The sequence below is a fragment of the Hetaerina americana genome, unplaced genomic scaffold (assembly GCF_022747635.1).
Source record: "Hetaerina americana unplaced genomic scaffold, ioHetAmer1.1.p SCAF_2, whole genome shotgun sequence".
In the NCBI taxonomy this organism is placed as follows: Eukaryota; Metazoa; Arthropoda; class Insecta; order Odonata; family Calopterygidae; genus Hetaerina; species Hetaerina americana.
The window spans coordinates 29,222,575-29,243,997 of NW_027286763.1; the positions used below are offsets into that span (position 1 = coordinate 29,222,575).

A 21,423-nucleotide genomic window follows, 5' to 3' on the forward strand; every position below is an offset into this window, starting at 1 on the left:
GCTTACTAATTAAACTCCGGCCCTTAATGTAAACAAAGTGAGCGCGGGGAGACTCAAGACCGCTCTCTCGTAATAACAGCAGGCGGAGTTTCAACATGTGGCATCAGTAAACTCCGCCTGACGGAGTGACCCCACTATGTAGTTCGTATTAGCCCCCTAATACTTGGAATGCTGGGGCTGCAATATGGCGTATTTAGGATACACCGAGGGAACGAGGATTGGTGTACTGGAATGATGTTATGGACTACGTTCTGTCAGCGGAACAGGAATGAAACTTGGACCATTGTTATTACTGGAGTAATACAGTAAATATAGAACTGGAAATAGTACAATACAATATTACAAGTGCAATACGATCACAATGTTTGCAACTCAATGGAATGAACTCCTCAGATTAAAGGTTTTGTGCATTCCCATGGTTTAGCGGTTGTCAAAATCCTAAGGAATGTCTTTTATAAAGTTCGAAAGCTCTTGGGTGAAGGAAGAGGAAAGACAAGGGATACGAGAAGCAAGAGAAAAAATACTTGATAAGGTATGCATCTTTAGGGTGGTTTCATTCTTATTTGAAGTTTACTTCCTTGATTTCAACAGAATTTGATGGACTCTGTCACACCAAATTGGACAACCTATGTCTACTTAAATTAAAAGACGCTTTGCTAGACGGAATGTTACTGACAACATGATTCGCACAGCGTTCGAAGGATTTCCTCAAGTTTATCCATTAAGAATCCGTGTAAATTTACCTGTAATCAAACTAGTTTATTTAATTCTTTCAAAGTTCGAAATTATGTTACGGAATTGACTAGTCCGGCCAGATTTTTGTTTGAAATCATGGAACCTTTCTTTAAAATGTGATATTTCTACTATGATAGTCCGCCAACTAGTGTCATGATTTAGAAAATACATTTCATCTTTTTACTGCAAAAGGTAAACCACGGAAAGAAATGCTGTGGTGAGGTATGGAAAATCTCCACCGGATTTTGGAGATTATATTCTTTTATAGGTCTGAATTGATTTACTTGGTTTTGGAAATATTTCTGATTTCCAGCGAGGGTGAAATATTTATTTTGAGATATATTTTATCTTTGAAGGGTAGATTTTAATGCCATTTAGTTATATAATTTGACATTTTAGAAGTTAAACCTTGACATTAGCAGTTTTACATTTTGAGCAGAGGTAACAAAGTTAAGTAAGAACGTTTTTGTTTCATATTTTTGTTCTGGCTCATTTCTTTAGCCATATATTATTTAACGAAGGAAATTACATTGAAATAATGGAACATTACTCAAGTAAATACTGCTATATTTATTTTTTAGTAGGGATCAAACTACCAATTCCACCAGAAATGAAATTTGACTGTTGAGATTCTAATTTTAATTCTTTTGTTTCCGAAATTAGAAAAAATTAATAATTCACAGTTTCATATGGAATTCTTGATTTAACATACTCAAACTGACGTACTTTGAGCACCTTCTGGGATTAAGAGCCAGCAGTCTCGTTTTTAAAAATCTTTGTGTAGCTTATCATTTGTTTGCCGGGTTTTTAAGGCAGAATAAAACGATGAAGACTAGTTTTTAAATTAACTATCTGCTTGCAGCTTTTATAGAACTGGAAATTTCCCCTATCACCTATCATGCCATGACCGAGTGCTATCAGATGAATTGCTGTGGCAAGAATGCGCCATCATTGCTACAGCTATTTGTCTCCCTATATTTTCCCGTACTGTTATGGTTGACTAGGAATATGGAAGCCGTAATGCTACAACATATTACTGGTCATTTGAAAGGAAAAACCAACTTTAAGAGAGCATTTTGATATTCTAAAAAAATTTATTTTCCATGGCTTATATCCTGAATTTATGGTAGATATGCCAACATAAGAGCAGTGATCACAAAGCCAGTAATATACCATCAGTAATGAGTCAGTAATACTCCTTTCCTGTCAATTGAATATTGCATATCCACTCACAAAACTTTATCTATCAATGTGCAGATAACTTTTTGATAAATGATGTCATCATCATGAGCTAGTGTATAAAGAAAGAGAGTAGAACCAAAGTCACCACAATGTCTCTTGAAATTTAGGTGCTGATAAAGTTAAGTTAGAATTGAATTTGATCAAAATATACCTTGAATTTGCCAAAATTGGTAGTCAAAAGTGATTGGTAGCCGACTTGTTCAGCTATTGTGAATTTTCACTTAGCTGAGCCAGAGACAATTCGATTCATCAAGAGCATATCATTAAGTTATTCTCCCTCTGTAGTAAAGTCAAAAGTAGATGAATTAAATGGACTGTTGAAGATCATTTTTCAAGGAATTTAAATAGTAATTCTTAATAGGTGAGAAGATTTGTGAGTGGAATTTCAATAATTAAGTGCATTGCCTAGAGGAATAAATATATCTGAATGGGTTGCGAGCTGATATATTCCCCTTTTAATGAAATAGTATGTAACCAGTAACATTAGTGGGGCAAGCATAATGAATGGCAATGAAATTTCAAAATACATGCCATAAGTAATTAAATACAGTTACAGTTTTTGGCATGAACTACACAAAATGATCTCAGAGTGACTGGCAATAGCTTGTGAATTGCAAGCATTATTAAAGCGAAAGAATACAAATGTAAGGTTACGCATCTTTATTTGTCTAAAGAAAATTCAGTTTTTAAAAGAATGATTTGGACATTCAACATAAATTAAATAATAATATCCATTTATGCGAATGTATATAATGTGCCATTGCATTTGATGGAGTTCTTGGAATTGGATTATTCTTCAAATTTTCAGTAACTTTTAAGTTTTGGCATTCATTTGAAATTTCTTTTATTTTATGGCCGTTGTTATTGTTTTGTATAAAAATTTAGAGGATAGATTTCATTTTCATCAAGGGAGCATATTCCATGTAGATTGTTAAAAGTATGTACAATGAAACAAATTCTAACTTGTCTGACTCGTCCTAAACAAATTATAATTCTCTGACTTGTCCCATATTTTACTTTGTGAAGCTCTAGGACCAACAAATATTATATATTTATTTGATTAGTGTATGGCCTCTCACTTGCATGTGGAAAGTAAATATTTTTGTGTTATAGTTCAGATGATTGATGGAGTAAAATTCATATGGACATTAGGTTGAGGGAGTGATAATGATGTATTTCAATTATGTCTGGTTCTAATATGTAGTCTTGGAAATGAGAGTGGAAAAGATAGAGCTATCGTAAGGACATTTGGCAGGAAGCTGATTACCAAATAAGTAAACATTGTAGTTTGCCACACTCAACATTAATCCACTACTACCAGTTTCTTTCATCTGGTATGATACCAGATGATGTCACCAGTGTGTGAAACCGGTAGTAGTGCGATAAAGTTTATGGTGAAAAAAATACATGGTTTACTTATTTAGCAATCATGAATTTTCAGAAAGGAGTACCTGAAAACTTTGAATTCAGAAACTCGTTAATTGTAAAACAATGAAAGTTATGCAATAAATCACCAATGAAAAGCTAGTCAACTCGGAAATTTTACTTTTAATATGCATATTTAATTTGTTCCTATAGGCCAAAAAGGAATACTTGAAAAGAAAGGAGAAGGAAGTTCAGGCAAAATTAAGAGGTGATGATAAATGGATGTTACCGTCAGTTGAGTCCAGACTTGGCAGTGAGTCCAAGAAGAAAAAGAAACACAAGAAGAAGAGTAAGCACAAAAAGAAAAAGAGTAAATCAAGGAAACATTCATCATCCTCATCATCAGAATCGGTAAATCCAGCATGAGTATTTTGACTAATGACTAATGTTTTTGCATTATTATAAACTTGATTTTATGTATTTCAAGGATAGTGAAGAGGATGAATGGGTCGAGAAAGAAAGTAGCCCTAAGAAAGAAAACAGTTCTGAATGTTCTGTGGCAACAGGAGCTACATCAAATGCTGAAATTGAGAGAGATGAGTGGATGAATTTACCAGGGATGTTCCCGTGCATTTCTCGTCAGGAGCTAAGGCAAAATAAGAAGAAAGATGAAGAAGCTAATGACCAAAGGAACATGCATGATAAGGTAACTAGGAAACATGCTCAATTCTTAAAAATACATCATTGCTGTCAGACACCTGTTTTTATGTGCCACTGGTAAAGAGAAGGGGAGCTCCCCTCTCTACTGAATAATCTTTTCCCTCATTCCATCCCTCAGCAGCAGTTTAGAGGAAAAGGATAATCTCCTCTCTCCTTCCATTCCAATTAAGGAAAAGGCAATAATCCAGGTGAAGGGGAGATGAGCTATCATTGCTGGCCTAGTATCATGCAATGAGAATAATTTAGATTTTTATAAATGACCATTGAAAAGCAATTCACTAAAGGTCTTACCTGCGTATTTAATTTCACCATCTATGGTGATATTATAATTAAATCATGCCATCTCTTAGTTTTTTATGTCGCAATATTCTCATCGGGGGGGGGGGGTGTAATTGGAGAAGATAGCTGCTGTAATTGATACACAAATACCAGTTGTATATCAACTCCCTTGTGAGTGATACAGCATTTAAATTAAATTGCATTTATTTCGTCTTTCAAGAAACATCTTGTGGTAGACATGCAGGTAATATGGAAGGGTGAACTATCCCTCTTTGCCCAGTAATCTCTTTTAGTGGGCCAGTAATTTCTCCTCCTTTACTTTTACCATGTTAAGTATGCAACTTCATCCAGTTGCTGATGTATGCACTGTTTTTAATTCATTTCTTTTATTGTATGTCAACATATTGATCTATACTGCCCCTAAATTGCAGTGGAACTGCTTAACGAGCTCCTCACATAGCAAGCACTTCGCATAACGAGCAAAAATATTGCTCCTGAAAACAACTCGCTTAATGAGGGACTTTTTGGATAATGAGTGATGAGGAGAGGGGAATTCTCATATTCATTGCAAGCCTGCTACTGCAGTTTGTCTTCTCTAGCACTTGTTCCACTAGCATCTTAGCATTGCTAATGAGTACACATTTTTCCAAAGTTGTGTTCAAACATATTATTAGTGATTTTTCTGTGCATAGTTTTAAAAATTGAACCCAAAGAAAAATCCATAAGAAGAGAGCTGTAGGAGAATTAAAAGAAAAAATAACAGTAGAAATGAAAAGTAAAAATCATTGAAAATTAGGAACAAGGTGTAAGCGTGATGTAGTACGTAAATCAACAATTGGTTGATATCAACACTTGGCCTTTTCTTCAAGAAAGCGGCCAAGACTAAGGAGATAGATGTTTCTTATGGAGTGACAAAGAGTGACTACGCAGTGGTTACGTACAGGTATTCCCAAGGATGAATAACTGATCAAAGCACTTTTCCAATTGATAAACTTTTTTTATTTTACGACCGGGTTTCGATGTATTACATTGTCATCTGGTGGAAAAGTGCTTTGATCAGTTATTCATTATGTTTGACTTCCACCACATCAAGCCTGAAGCTACTCTAATTTATTCTCAAGGATGTTGAAAGGTTGCGTCTCATTTGCATAAACATAAAGCAATTGCAATGCAGGGAAAGGGGGGATGACCTAAACCATTGCCCAAATGAGAATATAATTTCTGAGATGGGGAAAGTAATTTTTGCCGACCTCGTTGATAAGATGTCTGGTTCATCAATGGCTAAACAAGTATTTAAGGGGAGCCGTGCATAGTTTGAGTTGTTAACTGGAAGAACCAGCATCCACGGCATTGTGAGGTATGGCGTAGAAGCCAGCTCTTGAATCAAAGGCAGGAGAACTTGATTGGTGACTCTAAAAGCTCATAAATTCTGCAGGTTACATGCCACAACATGTTTTTAATTGTGACAAGATAGGAAAAAGATGCTGAAGCAAACCTGTTTCTGTGCAATTTATTTTTTTCAGCATAGAACTTATTATGGTATTTTACATTAATTTATGTGCAAAAAGTTGTTTCACCAAACAAGTGTTTTGCCGTAAGAGAAAGATCACAGAATGGATTATATTTCTACTATGAGCTTCCACTGTAAATGCTTTCTGGAGTAACTAGGTTGTCATGATTCTTTACTATGCCTCTCTCTTACCCTTTTTAATTCATTTTGCATCATCTTGCTGTCTTTACACATCTCCTGGGTTAAGTATAAATCATTCAAAAAAGCCATATTTTGGTGAAAGAATTACCCTTTCTGAGCCTCAGGAATCGGGAAGCTCAATTCGACTTGCTCCCGTGCAGCCATTGGACTTAGTTTTCATATCATTTCAGCCAGGGCAGAGTGAGAGAGAACTGAACCCTTACTGGAAAGATGGTGGCTCTGGCCTTCCAGAAAACATGCCCAAAGAGAACAGGAGAGACATAACTGATTCAGGTGGTGTGGGTGACAAGGGGTTAGACTGGTTGCGAAGAGCACTAAGGAGAACCCAGGAGCAGGCTGAGGAGGAAGGCCGAACGTTGGAAGATGTTGCAGCAGATAGGTGGGGGGTGAGTAATTTTGTTAACACCTGTGTTTGCTGAGAGATTTCCAGATCCTAGATCCAGACCCTTTTTGCTTGATTATGAAATTCTTCTTCTTGTGGTTGAAGGCCTTTTTCTGCCACTTCTACTTAACAAGATAAGAAGGTAGTAGTTACACAATATGTGATATTGCTAGCCTTTGATTTCATGTGTTAAAAAAACAAAGGAAGAGGAGGCTATATTCTTTTTTAAATGCATAATATTTATGAAAACTATTGTATCCAGTTCAACGAAAATTATTATTTGAATTGCACAAACAAGAAAAACAGCCCTGAAATACTGAAGGATGTTTGTTTTGCAACTTCTGACAATTCACTTATCTCTCTAAATTAGTGTTTGTTCTGCTAGCATCTTAGAATCACTAGTGATCACTCACTTTTCCAAACTTTTGTTTAGACATTATTTGTGATTTTTTGTGTAGAAAAAAAATCCGAAATAATGTTTTTGAAACAAATCCTGTGACATTATAGATATTACATCACAGATTCATTCTGCGTACTTCGTACATTACTCATAACTGTGATTGCCCCATGTTGTAGCAAGTAAAAAAATATAATTACTTGGGGATACTTATTAATGAAAATATAACCTTTGGTGAGCATATTGTAAAAAAAATAAAAATTGAATTACATCATTTGTCAAGCTCACTGCAGTGAGTTTTTAGTTTTGTAATTTTAAATGTGGTCAAGATAGTGTATTTTGTGCTAATTTTGAGTATTTTAAGATATGATGTAACAGTAGTTCTACACTAGTTCTACAAAAATTAATATGCTAAAAAATAAACAGGAAAAATTCTAGTGAATGTGGCAGAGGCTAAATCAAAGAACGCAAATAATCTAAATGAAAGTATTCTTGCTTAAGTATGAAATAATATCAAAATTTCAATTTTGTTTGTTTTAAGATCTTTAAACAATTGAGAGTTCTACTTGTTGACAGACTGAAATGTCATTATTGTAGGGAACTATTTTGATGACAAATATAAAATACTTGACATGGAAAAAAATAAATTACCAGTAACGTATAATGTTAAGTTTATAGCAAAGATAAAAAAACTACAAATCAAGGTATAAGAAATTGGAGGTGACTGTACCTCTAATTTTCAATGAACTATGATTGAGAAATGAGCAACTAAAATCATGTGACCATTTAAAGTTAATTTTGGCATTAATGAATGAAAAAATACTTGTTTATGCCTCAAAAAGATTGAAAAATTACCTAGCTGGTTAGTGAATGGGTCAGCCAAACATGATGATTAAGCATGATTTCCAGAAATCAACCCTAATCATTCAGGGCTATTTTAATACATTTCTTGTTTTTCATTAAACCTAATTAGTTGCATTTTTAATTTCCTTTCCATGTGCAGTCACTGGGGAAGCTGAAATCAATGATTGAGGAGGCAGAGCACAGGGAAAAGGAGATCAGGGGTAGCAGGAACTTCAGTCAACGTATATATAACTCTACTTCCTCCCATGCTCATGGTAATGAGCATAGAGACCAGCGATGGAGGGGTAAAAGGGAAGAAGAGAGGGGCAGGCCCCCTAGTGGCAGCTCTCGGTACCCTGCTCATACCTCATCACATGCCAAAAGTGCCTTCAGAAAGCCTGTGGAATATGATGGGCGGAATGCAGAAGAGGGCTCCTCTTGGGGCTCCAAGGAGCCGAGAAAAGGTGATGACCGTCATACTCGTACCTGTAGCTCATCAGGGAGCACATCAAGGCGATCTGAGAATTGGCGGAAGAAAGACTTAGAGAAGGAAGCTACTCATGATGTGAGCATGAGGAGCAAGAGGGAGTGTAAGAAAAAGAAGAGCTCGAGTGAAGGGAGTTCTGACTCTGAAAGCGATGGGGGAAAAGAGAAAGCTGAAGCAGGAAGCAGCCAAGAGGGGTGCCTATTGACAGACCAGGAGATGAATGAGTTGGGTGCCAAGTTGGTGAAGGCTGAGATTTTGGGAAATGAGGTGAGTTGGAGGAATAATCGAAGCACCATTTGTTGAACTACAAAGGACTCTCATTAGGTTTGCACCCCAGGACCACGTTTTCTTGTTTGTTTCGCAAATTTTGGTTATCTGTTTTGTACATTTGACAAAAGACCAAAATTAAAATTTGAATGGTGCATCCAGTGAAAAAAATCCAGTTGAAAAATCATTATAAAACTTGTGAAAAGATACTTTCTCATTTAAAACATCAAAATCTGCAGTGCCTGAGAACATTATTCGAGCATTGAACTGACATTCCTAAAATTTACAAAAGGAAACTAATACAATTTTTCAAAGTTAAACTCACATTTATTGAATGAAAACCTGAGGCATTGGTGTAATGCATGAAAATAGATCAATAAAAGGGATTATTATTCATAACACATCAGTTTTAATTGAACCTGCTAAGAGATAATACAGCTGATGTTTGAGACCATTCTGCAATGTACGTTATTCAAATAGAAAATTTTTTAACTTTGCATGAGAAATTTTTACACTTGTGGTATCCTGTTCACCATGTTAAGTCATTTTCATTTGCTGGTATTTATGGGCACACAAGAATAATGTTGAAAATACTCAGTGGGCTTAAATGTGTCAAATTCTGAGTTAAACCAGATTTTTCTTTATCTGGGCAACCTATGACTTCACATATTCCAGATTAGCAAGGGTTTACTGTACCTGCAGTTGGGTTAGTCTGAAATTAGGTTATCAGATGTTTTGGAGAGGAGGTATTAGAGGAGAACTGACTTATGAGTCTGTGTACAATTCTACCTGTGTGAGATAAGTGACATTGTACATTCAAAGATCATAAGAATTTTTCAAAAGCATTAGTTTGTCCTTCTAAGTTGGTCTTGTGATAATATGTTTGAGTTTTTCAGGGACTGGCCAAGGAGCTTAAGGCAAAGCTTGAAACAGCCCGTGAGGTTCGCAAGAAGCTTGTGACCTCAGCAGGTGAGGGAATGAAGCCTGAGGGAGGTAAGGGAAGGGAGGAGGCTGAGGAATTGGTCGTTCTCACAAGAACCACTTCGCAAGGATTTGCTCGTCCTGTTACGTCTGTAAGAGAGGCGAGTGAGCCTGTATGGGGGGGCAAGCGCAGGAAGAAGGGGGCCAAGGTGGAGACCCACACAGATGGGAAGAGAGTGCGCTACTTTGCAGATGATGACAAGTATTCACTGAAGGAGATGGCAAGTAGTTGATTCTAATATAAAAAAGGTGGCATTTACTATCAATCAAAAATTATATCTTGAAAAACTCTTGGCAATAAGTAGGTTGCAAGCCTAGGATTGCATTTTGCAAACCTTAATTTACTAATCCCAAATTAACATTACACAAATTAATGTAATTTTTTTATGATCATGACCGCTCTTTACTTGTGTACTCATTCTAAATATTAAATATAAATTCCTTAAACCTGGAATTGCCTTACAGTTTGAGCGGGAGAAACTGGACACTGTAGAGGACAGCAATGAAATGTTTTCTAAATTGGTGGCAAGGGTAAGTTTTCATAAGTAGTACATAATTTCATTCACCAATGTTTGAGAGGCTCGATAAATATGTGAGAAATACCAAAAATAATTTTTTCCAGGGGGTTGGAAAACCAGAGAGTGTTAATGACATGGATGATGTATTTGAAGAGAATGCTCGATTCGTGAAACCTGCACAAAAGGAAAAAGAGATGGAGAGAGGAAGGGCGATTGCAGAGCACCAAAAGGTCACCAAGGCCTTGGAAGGATGTCAATGGTGCTTGGATAGCAAGCTCATGCTCAAGCATTTGATTGTGGCAATTGGGACAAAGGTATTATTTGGTTATCACAGTTTATTATGTTTTAGTTGATCGGATAGCAATTGTAATTCAACATTTTTAGGTTTGCATGGATGTGCTGATATTGCATGTGATTTAGTTCCCTTTTACTGATAATTACCTAACCCCCCCACCTCACGTCCTTGTGATGGCTTGCGGGGTATTATGTAGATGTAGAACATTTTAGCCCATAATATATTTTTGGCGGGCCTATACTTCTACTCTGATTGAAACTAACCTTTGCTGCAGTGATGAGTTGGCTCCAATGTTTTTGGTTCTAGTGCCAGTTCGGTTCTTAGTTTCAATCGTTCCAGTGACTGATAGGTAATGAGCTATTGATGGTGACAATTGTGAACAAAAGCTAGATCACTTACTAGGTAATTATCATGTTCCTAGGATTTATATGTAGGATTTATGAAAAGTGTCATGATAGTGAAGATAGTGAATAGTTTTCAGTTTAGATTTCAAAGTTTGAAGTTTCAACACTAAGAGGTGATTATTCACAATTGAAAGATATGAGTCATCTGCCCCATAAATTTTTTAAATTATATCTTTAAGAAAAACAGGTAACCAAAAGTTAGCAGTTTTGAAAGGGAAAATTTGTTCCTCACAAATCTATGGATTAGTCTGGTGATGTTAGTGGAAAATAGTTTGAAAATATTGCGAGATGCATGAAAAATAGTGTTTAGATATTACATGAGCAAAAACATTGGGAGAGGGGGCCCTTTATCTCTGGATAGATCAGCTTTTTAATGGAATTTGGCCTTATAGTTTCTGACTAATCATGAACAATTGTGACCTCATTCATATCTGCACAACAGATTAAATTTTGCAGTATAATGAGACATTGTCATCATGCGTCATCTGCTTCTAATTCAGGTTTACCATTAATTGCCACTTTCTTCTTCACTGCCACCTTTCATTATCTTCATTTTACATAGGTAAAAAGGCACATGGTAATTACGATTTCATAGTCAGATAATGATAAAAAATGGCATTATGACAAGAATTTGATTTTTAAAAATTTCATAGTATCCATAAAACTCTAATAGACAATCTTTATGAGGTTTTTGTGCATTTTAGTGAAAACCCTGTAACTTAAAATACTGGTTCCAGAACTTTTTTTTGTGGCCTGTTCTAATCTCAAGAACTAGTATAACTGGATAGTGAAAATTGAAAAAGGTCACTATTACTACTTTGCAAAAAAGTAACTTATTTTATATATCAGAATTTGGTGGAAGAGTCATAGAGTTTGTCTTATAATGGGTAATAATTAATATGCTGGATTCAGTCTATTGGAATATTAAGCCAGACAAGATGACACTCCTATGGGTAAAAATGTGGAATATTTGAATGAAATAATTTTGTAGTGTGGAAACTAGCAGTTTATTGTAAAATAAGTGCATCCTAATGAAACTGTTTTGTCCCAAAATGAAAGGGCACATCAAGAACAAGCAGGCTCTTACAGGAAGTGAAAAAGTAGATGTTATCAAAGACACTAATGATGTATGAAATCATGCTGCAGGATAAATGCATGGTGTGCTGGAATCTTTGATAAGGGAATTGGAGGAATAAAATGGTTTTACTTCTTGGTACTGATAAAAGTAAAGGAGGCTTGAGGGAAACCTCTACCAGTAATCCCATAGTTGAGCCCTAGCTGGCTGAGTACATAAACGGATAGATGGCAATATGGTTATGCAGTAGGTATTGATGGAATTGGTTGTGGCTTGGCATATGCCAAACTGGTAGTAGTTTCACTTTTTTGGCTATTTTAATGTTGGCGAAGTGATTCTCTCAGAGTTGAAGAATTGAGAAGAATTGAAGAATGAAGAATTTTCTCAGAAAGTTCTATGCTTGTTACCACAGATTTTAAAATTGATGCTTTAACTTCCATAAATGGTTATTATTTACTAAAAAATGGTGTAAGGATTGTACATGGGTGTGTAACATGGGTTCATGTGTGTGGTGATTTGAAATTTATCACCACACCCTCTTATTTCATTAGGTCCAACATTTCACTGAAACTCTATGTGAACCTCATACTTTTCTTTGTGTCTTAGGCTTTCCTGTGCCTCCCACCCCACCAGTCACTGACCGAGGGGCACTGTATGATTGTCCCCATGGGCCACATGACATGTGGAACAATGGTGGATGAAGATGTTTGGGCAGAGATTCAGGTGAGGGCAAGTCTTTTTACAAATAGACAATGCTGATTTGTATTAGCACTTATACATAACAATCCTATGGGTCGTGGTAATCCAGGGGGTAGAGCGTTGGACTACTGACCAGAGGGTCCCAGGTTTTATTCCTGGGCAAGTCTCAGGGCACTTGCAGTTCCACCCAAGCTATGTGATTTTTTGGTAGCTTCCTGGGAAATCATAACTGGCAAAGGGAAAGGAACTGGCTCCCCCTACCCTCATGTATGGATTTCACACGCCGTTGGGCTTAGGAGTGGGTGAACTTTACGGTTACCTACCAAACGTTTATGGTTTATAACAATCCTGTCAAGTTTTAGGTTACCAATTTGAAATTTTTAATGTCTTTTGTAAAACTTTTCTCATCCTAAAATTTATACCCATGTTTTTATATAATTTAAACACCTGAACCTGCTCAGGAATCAAGTTATAAGTGGTATCAAACAGGTTGAAGGTGCGAAAGTCTGATTCATTCTTATGACAAATTGTGTTATTACATCAATCTTCAAAGAGAATAAAATGCAACATGAGATAAAAATCAATGCTTTATGAATTGATATTATTTATTTCAGATTGGAAGGCTGTATGCCTAGTTGAATCATTAAGTTTCCTATTGATATTATTCATGTGTTGATTTTTTTGTGAATTTTGTCAATGCTTGCCAATATTGGTAAAGGCTTAATTGATTTTGGATTTTGAAGTTATTTATCATAATCATATTATTTTGCCATCAAATTGGATTAGACCAAATATTGCTTTGACATGTCAACATACACAAACTCCGAGGAGCTAGCAGATTACACATGTAGAAAGAGACTAAGAAATGACCTTCAAAATTGGCATAAAAATATTAGATGATAGAGTTACTGAAATTTGATTATTTTTTATTATTTTTTCCATTCAAAGAAATGAAGAAAAAACTTCATTTTGAGTGGACCTGTTTTATAACTAGTCAACGTATAGTCCAAACTGATGATGCATTAATGTAAATTCAGCATATTACATAGATTAATTTTATTTATCCAGAAAAAATTATTTATTTCGTTCCTAATGAGTTTCCATTAATTGGATCACATTTTTCATCTATGAGAAATTTAAATGACATCTAAATCTAAATGACAAACTACATTATATAACAGGGCACTCAAAAGAGTTTTAATCTCTTTGGGTGACTGGTTGATTAAAGCTTGGTTATCTGCAAATCAAACTGATTTTATGAATTCCTCGTGGATTTTACTCCTATGTCCAGTTCTTCCCATACCTCTTTTCCTATTTCCTCTGCATATGCATTGAATAGCAAATGGTAATGGACTCCACACTCTCACTCCTCTTCCTGACTCTGCCCATCCAGGGTCTCCATCCATCACATGTCCATCACATGTACCTGAGCAGTCAGTGAATTATACAAGTTGTGGCCAAGTCTCCTAACCTGCCAATCTACTCCCATGTTCTGCAACACATTCATTAGTTGTACCCTGTTAACTCAATCAAATGCTTTCTCAAAATCTGCAAAACAGAAATATACATCTTGATTGTATTCTATATTCCTCTCTATTCATTCAGACCTCAATACTGTTATGGCATTACACATGCCTCTCCCTTTCCTGAACCCAAACTGATAATTCTCTAAGTATTTGTTTACCTAGCTCTTTCTTCTGTTGTGGATGATTCTGAGAACCACTTTGGCTGTGTGCAAAATCAAGCTTATTGTTCTGCATTTTCCACATGCTGCTGCCTTTCCTTTTTTTTAGATAGGAACTAAAACTGATCTGACAAACTTTTCCCGCCAAATTTCTATCACATGAATGTTTGGAATGTTAGTTCTGTGGGAATGTTGTCTATAACCCCCAGCATTATATGATTTCAATTCCCTTAATTGCCTTACTATTTTGAAATTGGCTATGGCTGGAGTTAAGCTATCCTCATCTCTTCATATGTCTAATCTCACTGGCCTGATATTTTTAATATCACATGACATATTTCCTGGCATCTCTTACTGTTTGAAACGATTGTCCCTTTTTACGAACTTACAGGTCTTGTTTTTCACCAATTCTCAGCAATCTTTCCATATCCTTGCCTGAGTCTTCCACCACATTTGTTTTGCCCTACTTTTTTCTTGCATTAGTATATTATTGAACTCTTTGTACTTCCTTATACCTGACTCAGTGTTTATGTTCATCCATTTCCTTCTCTTGTCTATCTTTTTAATCATCTTGTCCATAATCCATAGTTTCTTGTTCTTCTCCTATTTACTACTGCTATAGTTTCTTTTGTGGCTCTTGATTTACCTTTTTTGATATGTTTCCATTTTACCCCTATAGTACCCAGATCTTTTTCATCACTCATGATTTTCTCCATAATTTACTACTACTCCTTCCTTTTCAATCCAATTAGTGATTCTACATTCAATTTTTTAAACTGTCTTCCCTGTTTCTTCATTTTGAATCAGATGCTGCACTTCATAATTACTAAATTGTAATCCAAGTCTGCATCCACTCCCAGGAAACTGTGCAAATTGATCATACTATTAATAAATCTGTGTGTAACCTTAATATATTCTAATTGATACCATCCTGAATCCCCTGGCAATATTCATGTGTGCGTAAACTTTTTGTGGTGTTTAAAGCAAATGTTAGTGGTGGTGATAATTAACCTTTGTCTCCTGAAGAACTCTATTTTTTCCCCGTGGTCATTCCTCGTTCCTAAACCATGGTCCCCTACCTCACCACAATCTCTTCATTCATCTACTCTTGCATTCCAATCCGCCATAACTATCATATGCTTCCCTCCAAAAACACCTGCAATTAATTCCTCTAACTGATAGTAAATATATATTATTATCCATTATTTAATGAATAAATATGACATGGCTAAATTATTTTCATTACTTAATGAAAAAACTACTAAAATCAGCCAAGAATAAAATACTTAAAAAGGCCTGGCATGATCCATAAACAGCTAGTTTTAACATTTCATTTTTTGATTTCAGGAGTTCCGCAAAACATTGACCACAATGTTTCTTGCAATGGACCAGGACTGTGTGTTCTTTGAAACAGCCATTAATTTGAAGCGCTTCCCTCACATGGTCCTTGAGTGTGTCCCGATGGCAAAGGAGACTGGAGATTTGGCTCCAATATATTTTAAGGTTTGTGAAAATGAGAGCCATTCCTTTATCAGCTAGGGAGATTGCTTGGTGAGTTGGAAATTGTTAGGAATGTTGGAAATTTTGTGAATCCCTGATAAAAAGGTATATTTTCTGAGACAACTAGACAAATGTTTTTCAAAGGATGCCTGATGATAAAGATAGCTTCTTATGCAGGAAGGTTAATCTAAACCTTAGGTTAAATGCAACTGTATATCATACATGGATTGTGTGATGAAAGTGCTGAAAATCATGCCATATGCCTTACAGATAGAGGCCACTGAGTCATTTGACTGAGTCCATGTATATATGTGTGATATATATTATGGTTACAGGCCCAATGCGTTGAAAAATGTTTCAGAAATGTTGGCAGGAAAATACATAATGATCAGTAATGCACACAAATTTACACATTAATAATTATTATTAAAGTTATAAACCAGCAAGTTTGGGGAAATATTATTAAAAGAAGCTTTTTCAGAAAATTGGTAAAAAGTTGAGAATTAGTATCCAGTAAATGAGTGGGTACCCTGATACTACATTCTGATGACTATCAAGCATTTTTTATGGATCCTCAATTCCTTTGCCGATTGAAGGTTTCAGTGTTTTTCATTTACTTTGTGGCTATTGTTTGCATGTACACCCAGGCATATGAGCAGATTTTTATAACCACATTAATCTGGTGTAGCTAGTGTAATTTGGTGTAGAATATCTTTCACTTTTTCATTTTCTGTTGGTAACAAATTAATGAAAAATGCTATTCTATCATTTCTTTCTGTAGAAAGCCATTCAAGAATGTGAAATGGAATGGTCTAGCAACAAGAAAGTGGTTGATCTTGCCAAGAAAGATGTAAGGAGAGCTATTCCAAAGGGGTTGCCGTACTTCTGTGTAGACTTTGGTCTCCAAAGTGGATTTGCCCATGTCATTGAAGATGAGCGCCAGTGGCCCCACAATTTCGCTCAGGTAAGTTTGCTTTTCGATGTAGTTAAGTAGCTGTTGAAAGATTATTTTTCTAAAGATATTTCTCCCAAAGCTAGGATCAGATGATGGTCAGTGACCAGATAACTGGGAATAATGAAGGAAATCACCATGACTGAGAAAAATCATGAGATTTTATGGAAAGACAGTGTCTATCTATCAAAAAATTGTTTTCCAAATAAAGTTTAATTAGTGTTAGAATTAATAATAGTGTTAGAATAATAATTAGTGTTTAATTAGTGTATCAGAATGGAATGTTAGCAAGCGAAAAATGCGTTGGACGGCAGAGGAGGACCTAAAATACAAGTCGTGCACAATGAAAGTACGACAGGTGCTGTCTGAGGCTGCCAGAATAAAGCGGATTGCTCACTGTAACCTGCTATTGTGTTCTCTAAAAAATGAAGCTGCAGGGCAAATCAGATTCTTTTCTGATGAAAAAATGTTCACCGTTGATGTGAAGATCAACTGGAGAAATGATTGCTGGCTCGCCCACGACCCCGAGGATGTACCGATTGTTACTTGAACAAAATTTCCTGCTAGTCTTCACGTCCTAGGTGTTGTGTCTAGTTTGATATCATGCCACCACATTTCTTTGAAAAGGGACAAACTATCACAAAGAAGTCTATCCGCAACTTTTGAAGAATGTCGTGAAACCATGTATGGTAACCGTGACCTCGGGGAGACAATATGTATTTCAAGAGGATGGTTCACCAGCTCATACCAGTCATTTAGTCCAAAACTGGCTCTTAGATAACATTGACATGTTCTGGTCAAAGGAGTTCTGGCCCCTGCATAGCCGGGACGTTAACGCCCTCAACTATTATGTTTGCAGTGTAGTCAAAAGAGTTACCAATAAGACGAAGCACCCTAATGCTGCATCTCTATGCACTGCTAATGTAGCAGCATTTGCGAATATGGACAGCAATGTTTTAAAGAGTGTGTGCAATCGATTCAGGACAAGATTGGAGGCGGTCATTGCAGCTGAAGGGGGTTACATTAAATAATGTTACTCATGACAGATACCACTACGCATATGTTAAAGAATTTTCGTATTCATGTGTATTTTTTTTTTAAATTTGCTTTTAAACAAAAGTTTCAATTTTCTGGATTTAATCGACATATCCTGTATACCATAGTGGTATGATCTTCATAATATACTATAGTAGTGTAAATTTAAATTTTATAAATGGAATTCTCATTCTGGTCCTGCTAAGCCAGTCAGTTTGGGCTTGACAGCGGGTGCCGCATAGAATAAAATGATAGATTCAGTGTTATTAAATTGTTAGTGCAATTATGAAGCTATATATTGTGTCAAGTTTTGTTCCGAGCCATAATCCACTCTGTATAATAGCCAGTCTTTTATTTTCCCTTGTCATATTTGAAATTCATGTATTATTTTGGCTTCTCTGTTATTTTCAATTATTTTTATTTTTGCTAAAATGTATTGTGAATGCAGGTTACATTTGGAAGCAAGTCAACTTTATTGTAAAAGTGTACACCAGGGTGATTTGTAATTGCAATTAAGTGAGGCATGTTAATGTCAGGTTGCCCTACAAAGGGGCATCCAAAAACCAATGGTGCAGTTGGATATGGTACCTTCGGTTTGTAATACTATTAAGGATCAGACAAAGAGTGTAGCAGTCCCCTGGGTAGAGTGCAGGGACACTGACCAGAGGGCCTGGGTTTTATTCAGGGCGATGCCTCTGGCCACCCTCAGCTTCATTCAAACTGGTTTTTTTGGCACTGGATCTTTTTGGGAAACCATAGGCTCTACAGGGAAAGGAACTGGCCTCCCTACCGTGATGTGTGAATTTAACATGCCTTTGGACTGGATATTAGGTGATATTAACCTCGCCTATCAAACCAATCTTTGGGTTGATAACTGTGGTTTTGGTTCCATGCAACTTGCCAAGTAATGCTATTAAAAACGCGCATAAAAATGTAACTTTCAATATATTTCATGGTGGTTAGTTCTCCATCCTTGTGACTTGGAATGGGAATAATGTATGTTAGGATTTTTTCATTATGTTTCTGTCTACTTTGTTCAAGGATGGTCTTGGAAGCATGATGAAAAACTCCCAGAGGTTGGCGGAAAAAAGTAGCATTGCATTTTTCAGCAATAGAATGGCTGGGCTTGCCTATCCTCATTGAAAGATAGAAACAAAAGCACTCTCTAGATTTAAATAAACTCAATATTAGGTTTTTAATCTGGTCTGATATTGCCAAAGTATACCAGTCACTCCCCACAAAAGAGTACAATGATATACTGATAGAACTGTCAGTAATTGTGACTTAGTTACTATTTGGAAGTATTTTTCTTGAGGTGATTACAATGCTCATCAGCTGATTCTTTTTTTTTTCTCTATGCTAAAATGGCTACATCTATTGTTCCACTTCTTTTTATTTCCCAAGAACGGTACTATACATGAGCTGCAAAACTTCTTCCAGCATTAGAACAAAACAGTAAAACCGTGAATATGATGTTAGTGTATTAAACATGGCATCACAAAAGAAAAGACAAAAAGACCGAGTAAAAGATGCACAGCACATTTTCCCCTGGTGTTTTTGGAAAACATTGTGCTCATGGAGAATGTTTGAAAGAGAGTTTCATTATAACCGGAAAGCTGGGAGACTAAAATTATAAAATCATTCTGTGGCTGAAAAACAGTTAGTAAAATCTAGGGTATGAGTTTTCATAACTGCCCTTTCACATTGAGTTGAATCTCTTTCTGCCTTTATAGAGGTATTATTTAATAATTTAAATGATATGAGGAATAAATAAAGAATGCGCACACTAACTACCCTTATTTTCTATTTTGAGGAAATAATTGGGGGCATGCTTGACTTGGACCATCACCTTTGGAGGAAAAGAAGACCTGAAAATTTTGACAACCAGAGGAAAAAAGTATTGCAGTTTTCGAAATGGTGGAAGGACTACGATTGGACTCAGAAGTTGAAAGAGAAAAATGTGACTTAGACGGTGGCTAATGTGGTCTGATAGGGTGGACTTTGTGTCATAATGTTGTCATAGGGGGATCGAGATGGTGCGGGGGCTAACGTACTGGCTTCCCACCCTGAGGGCGCGGGTTCAAATCCCGGCGGTGTTGAATATTTTTCAGAGATATCTCGATCCCTACTTTAGGTGCTTTGTGGAGGGCACTTTGAGTGAGTACGGCGTCCGTCGGATGGGACGTTAAGCTGCGGACCCCTTGGCGCCTTTCGTAAAGAGTAGGCTAATGCCGACGCCGGGTTTCTCTCCACCCTTCATCCTTTCCTGTCCATCCCCTATGGTGCAAATGACCTTAGCTGTCGGTCGCCTCCCCTAAAAACTACTACTACTGTTGTCATAGTAACATCACCACTCGGGAAGTGATGTTTTCCAAGTGGTCGCTTAAGTCAAAGTGATGTATGTATCTTATGTGCAGTACAAGGAAAAATTTTCAATCCCATGAGCATTTTCAAAAATCTGTAATTTGATAATGTTTTACATTTGTGTCATTTATAATTGCAGTCAAGGCTGAAACTGAAAATCTGAGGTCATTATTCAGAAGTGTTTATTACATGTAGTATGGAGGTTGTTGAACTTGCACGATGAAACCTTTATTCATTTGAAGTATATAATAACACTGACATTTCAAGTTTTCGTCTTCTGAATGTTACAATTGAAATGTTTTTGAGAAATCAAAAGACTTCAAAAAGTGTCTCTATCCATCATTCAATGCATCTGCTCAAGGATCTAAAGAGCGAATGAAGATCTGTTTGCTTCATACTCTTTAAAGCAGTGGAAAAGTCAGGGAGCGTAGCAATGCTATCAGACTGCCTCTTTGAAAACTGGTCACCATTTTTATTTTGTTGTGCATATTTTTGTAAATCCTTATATCATGGCTGTTAATTGAATAGTACTACATGGATTGCGATGTAAATATCTTTATAGAAACATATTTTGTTAATGCAGTAATGTTTTATGATCATTAGCATGTGTTTCATGTCTTCTTGTTCATTATGCTAAAATCATTTGAATTTTGTTTGAGTAATTATATAGTATTTCCTGAACAAGATTTTTTTATAGCTTTGTTTTTAAAATTGACAACATGAAATTTTGGGTTGCTAATTTGTCATTAGAATTACATCTTACTATTTATATTACCTAAACGTACTTAAAATATGTGAGCTAATGCATCATATTTCCACACGAGCTCTTCCCTATCTAATAAGCAATGCAAACTTTTTTTCACCTAAAGCAATGCAATTGTTGATCATTAATTGTTCTTCATCAGCAACATTTCTATTGATAAATCCAAAGTAGTGAGGGTCCCTAGGAAAGATTGAAGATGTGATACTTTTTCATCATCATCCTGCTCTTTCACATCTAATTGGACCAATATATAATAATGACCTTCTACTTGACTGTTACTAAATCTCAGGACATAGAAATATAATGTAAATAGCAGCATTCTTTATTATTACTTCAATGGCTGTATTATATTGTGCCTAGATTTGAAACAAGATTATTAAAATTAAATTTTGCTGAAGGTATCCTAAACGTGTGAATTATTCTCATGGATTTTTGAGCTTTTGCTTGATTAATAATTTTTTGAAGCATTTTTGAAGCAATATCAATCAAATCAAAATAAAATAATATGCAAGTATGCCTGAAAAAAGTTGTGATGGTATTTTAAGTAATTTAAAAAAACTACTCCAAAAAATATGCTGCAATCTTACTCTGAAATCTTTAGCGAACCCTAAAAAACATACCAGTACCAATAACAACAATGATAACTTCAAGATAGTTCAAAACAGGAGGAGTATAAGAAGTCCTCCAACTATTGGAGCAGCAAGTGATGATTCCTCAGTCAATGT

General features: G+C 35.9%; 1 protein-coding gene across 1 annotated transcript; it reads left to right on the forward strand.

Annotated features, from left to right (window-relative positions):
- The first annotated feature begins 249 nt into the window (after nucleotides 1-249).
- Nucleotides 250-21,057, forward strand: LOC139687806 (CWF19-like protein 2). The gene is made up of 12 exons (XM_071585116.1): nucleotides 250-532; nucleotides 3,556-3,753; nucleotides 3,830-4,048; nucleotides 6,223-6,438; nucleotides 7,835-8,428; nucleotides 9,325-9,630; nucleotides 9,875-9,940; nucleotides 10,032-10,241; nucleotides 12,308-12,424; nucleotides 15,432-15,587; nucleotides 16,366-16,548; nucleotides 19,385-21,057. Exons 1-12 carry the CDS (start codon nucleotides 446-448, stop codon nucleotides 19,538-19,540), a joined length of 2,508 nt encoding a protein of 835 aa, XP_071441217.1. The 5' UTR covers nucleotides 250-445; the 3' UTR covers nucleotides 19,541-21,057.
- The last annotated feature ends 366 nt before the right edge of the window (nucleotides 21,058-21,423 follow it).

What these genes read in the sequence shown, in the direction of transcription:
- LOC139687806 (XM_071585116.1), top strand. Translation starts at nt 446, where the DNA reads ATGTCTTTTATAAAGTTCGAAAGCTCTTGGGTGAAGGAAGAGGAAAGA. An exon ending in CATCCTCATCATCAGAATCG is followed by an intron (nt 3,754 to 3,829) that starts GTAAATCCAGCA and finishes ATGTATTTCAAG; the next exon opens with GATAGTGAAGAGGATGAATG. An exon ending in TTGTGGCAATTGGGACAAAG is followed by an intron (nt 10,242 to 12,307) that starts GTATTATTTGGT and finishes TTTGTGTCTTAG; the next exon opens with GCTTTCCTGTGCCTCCCACC.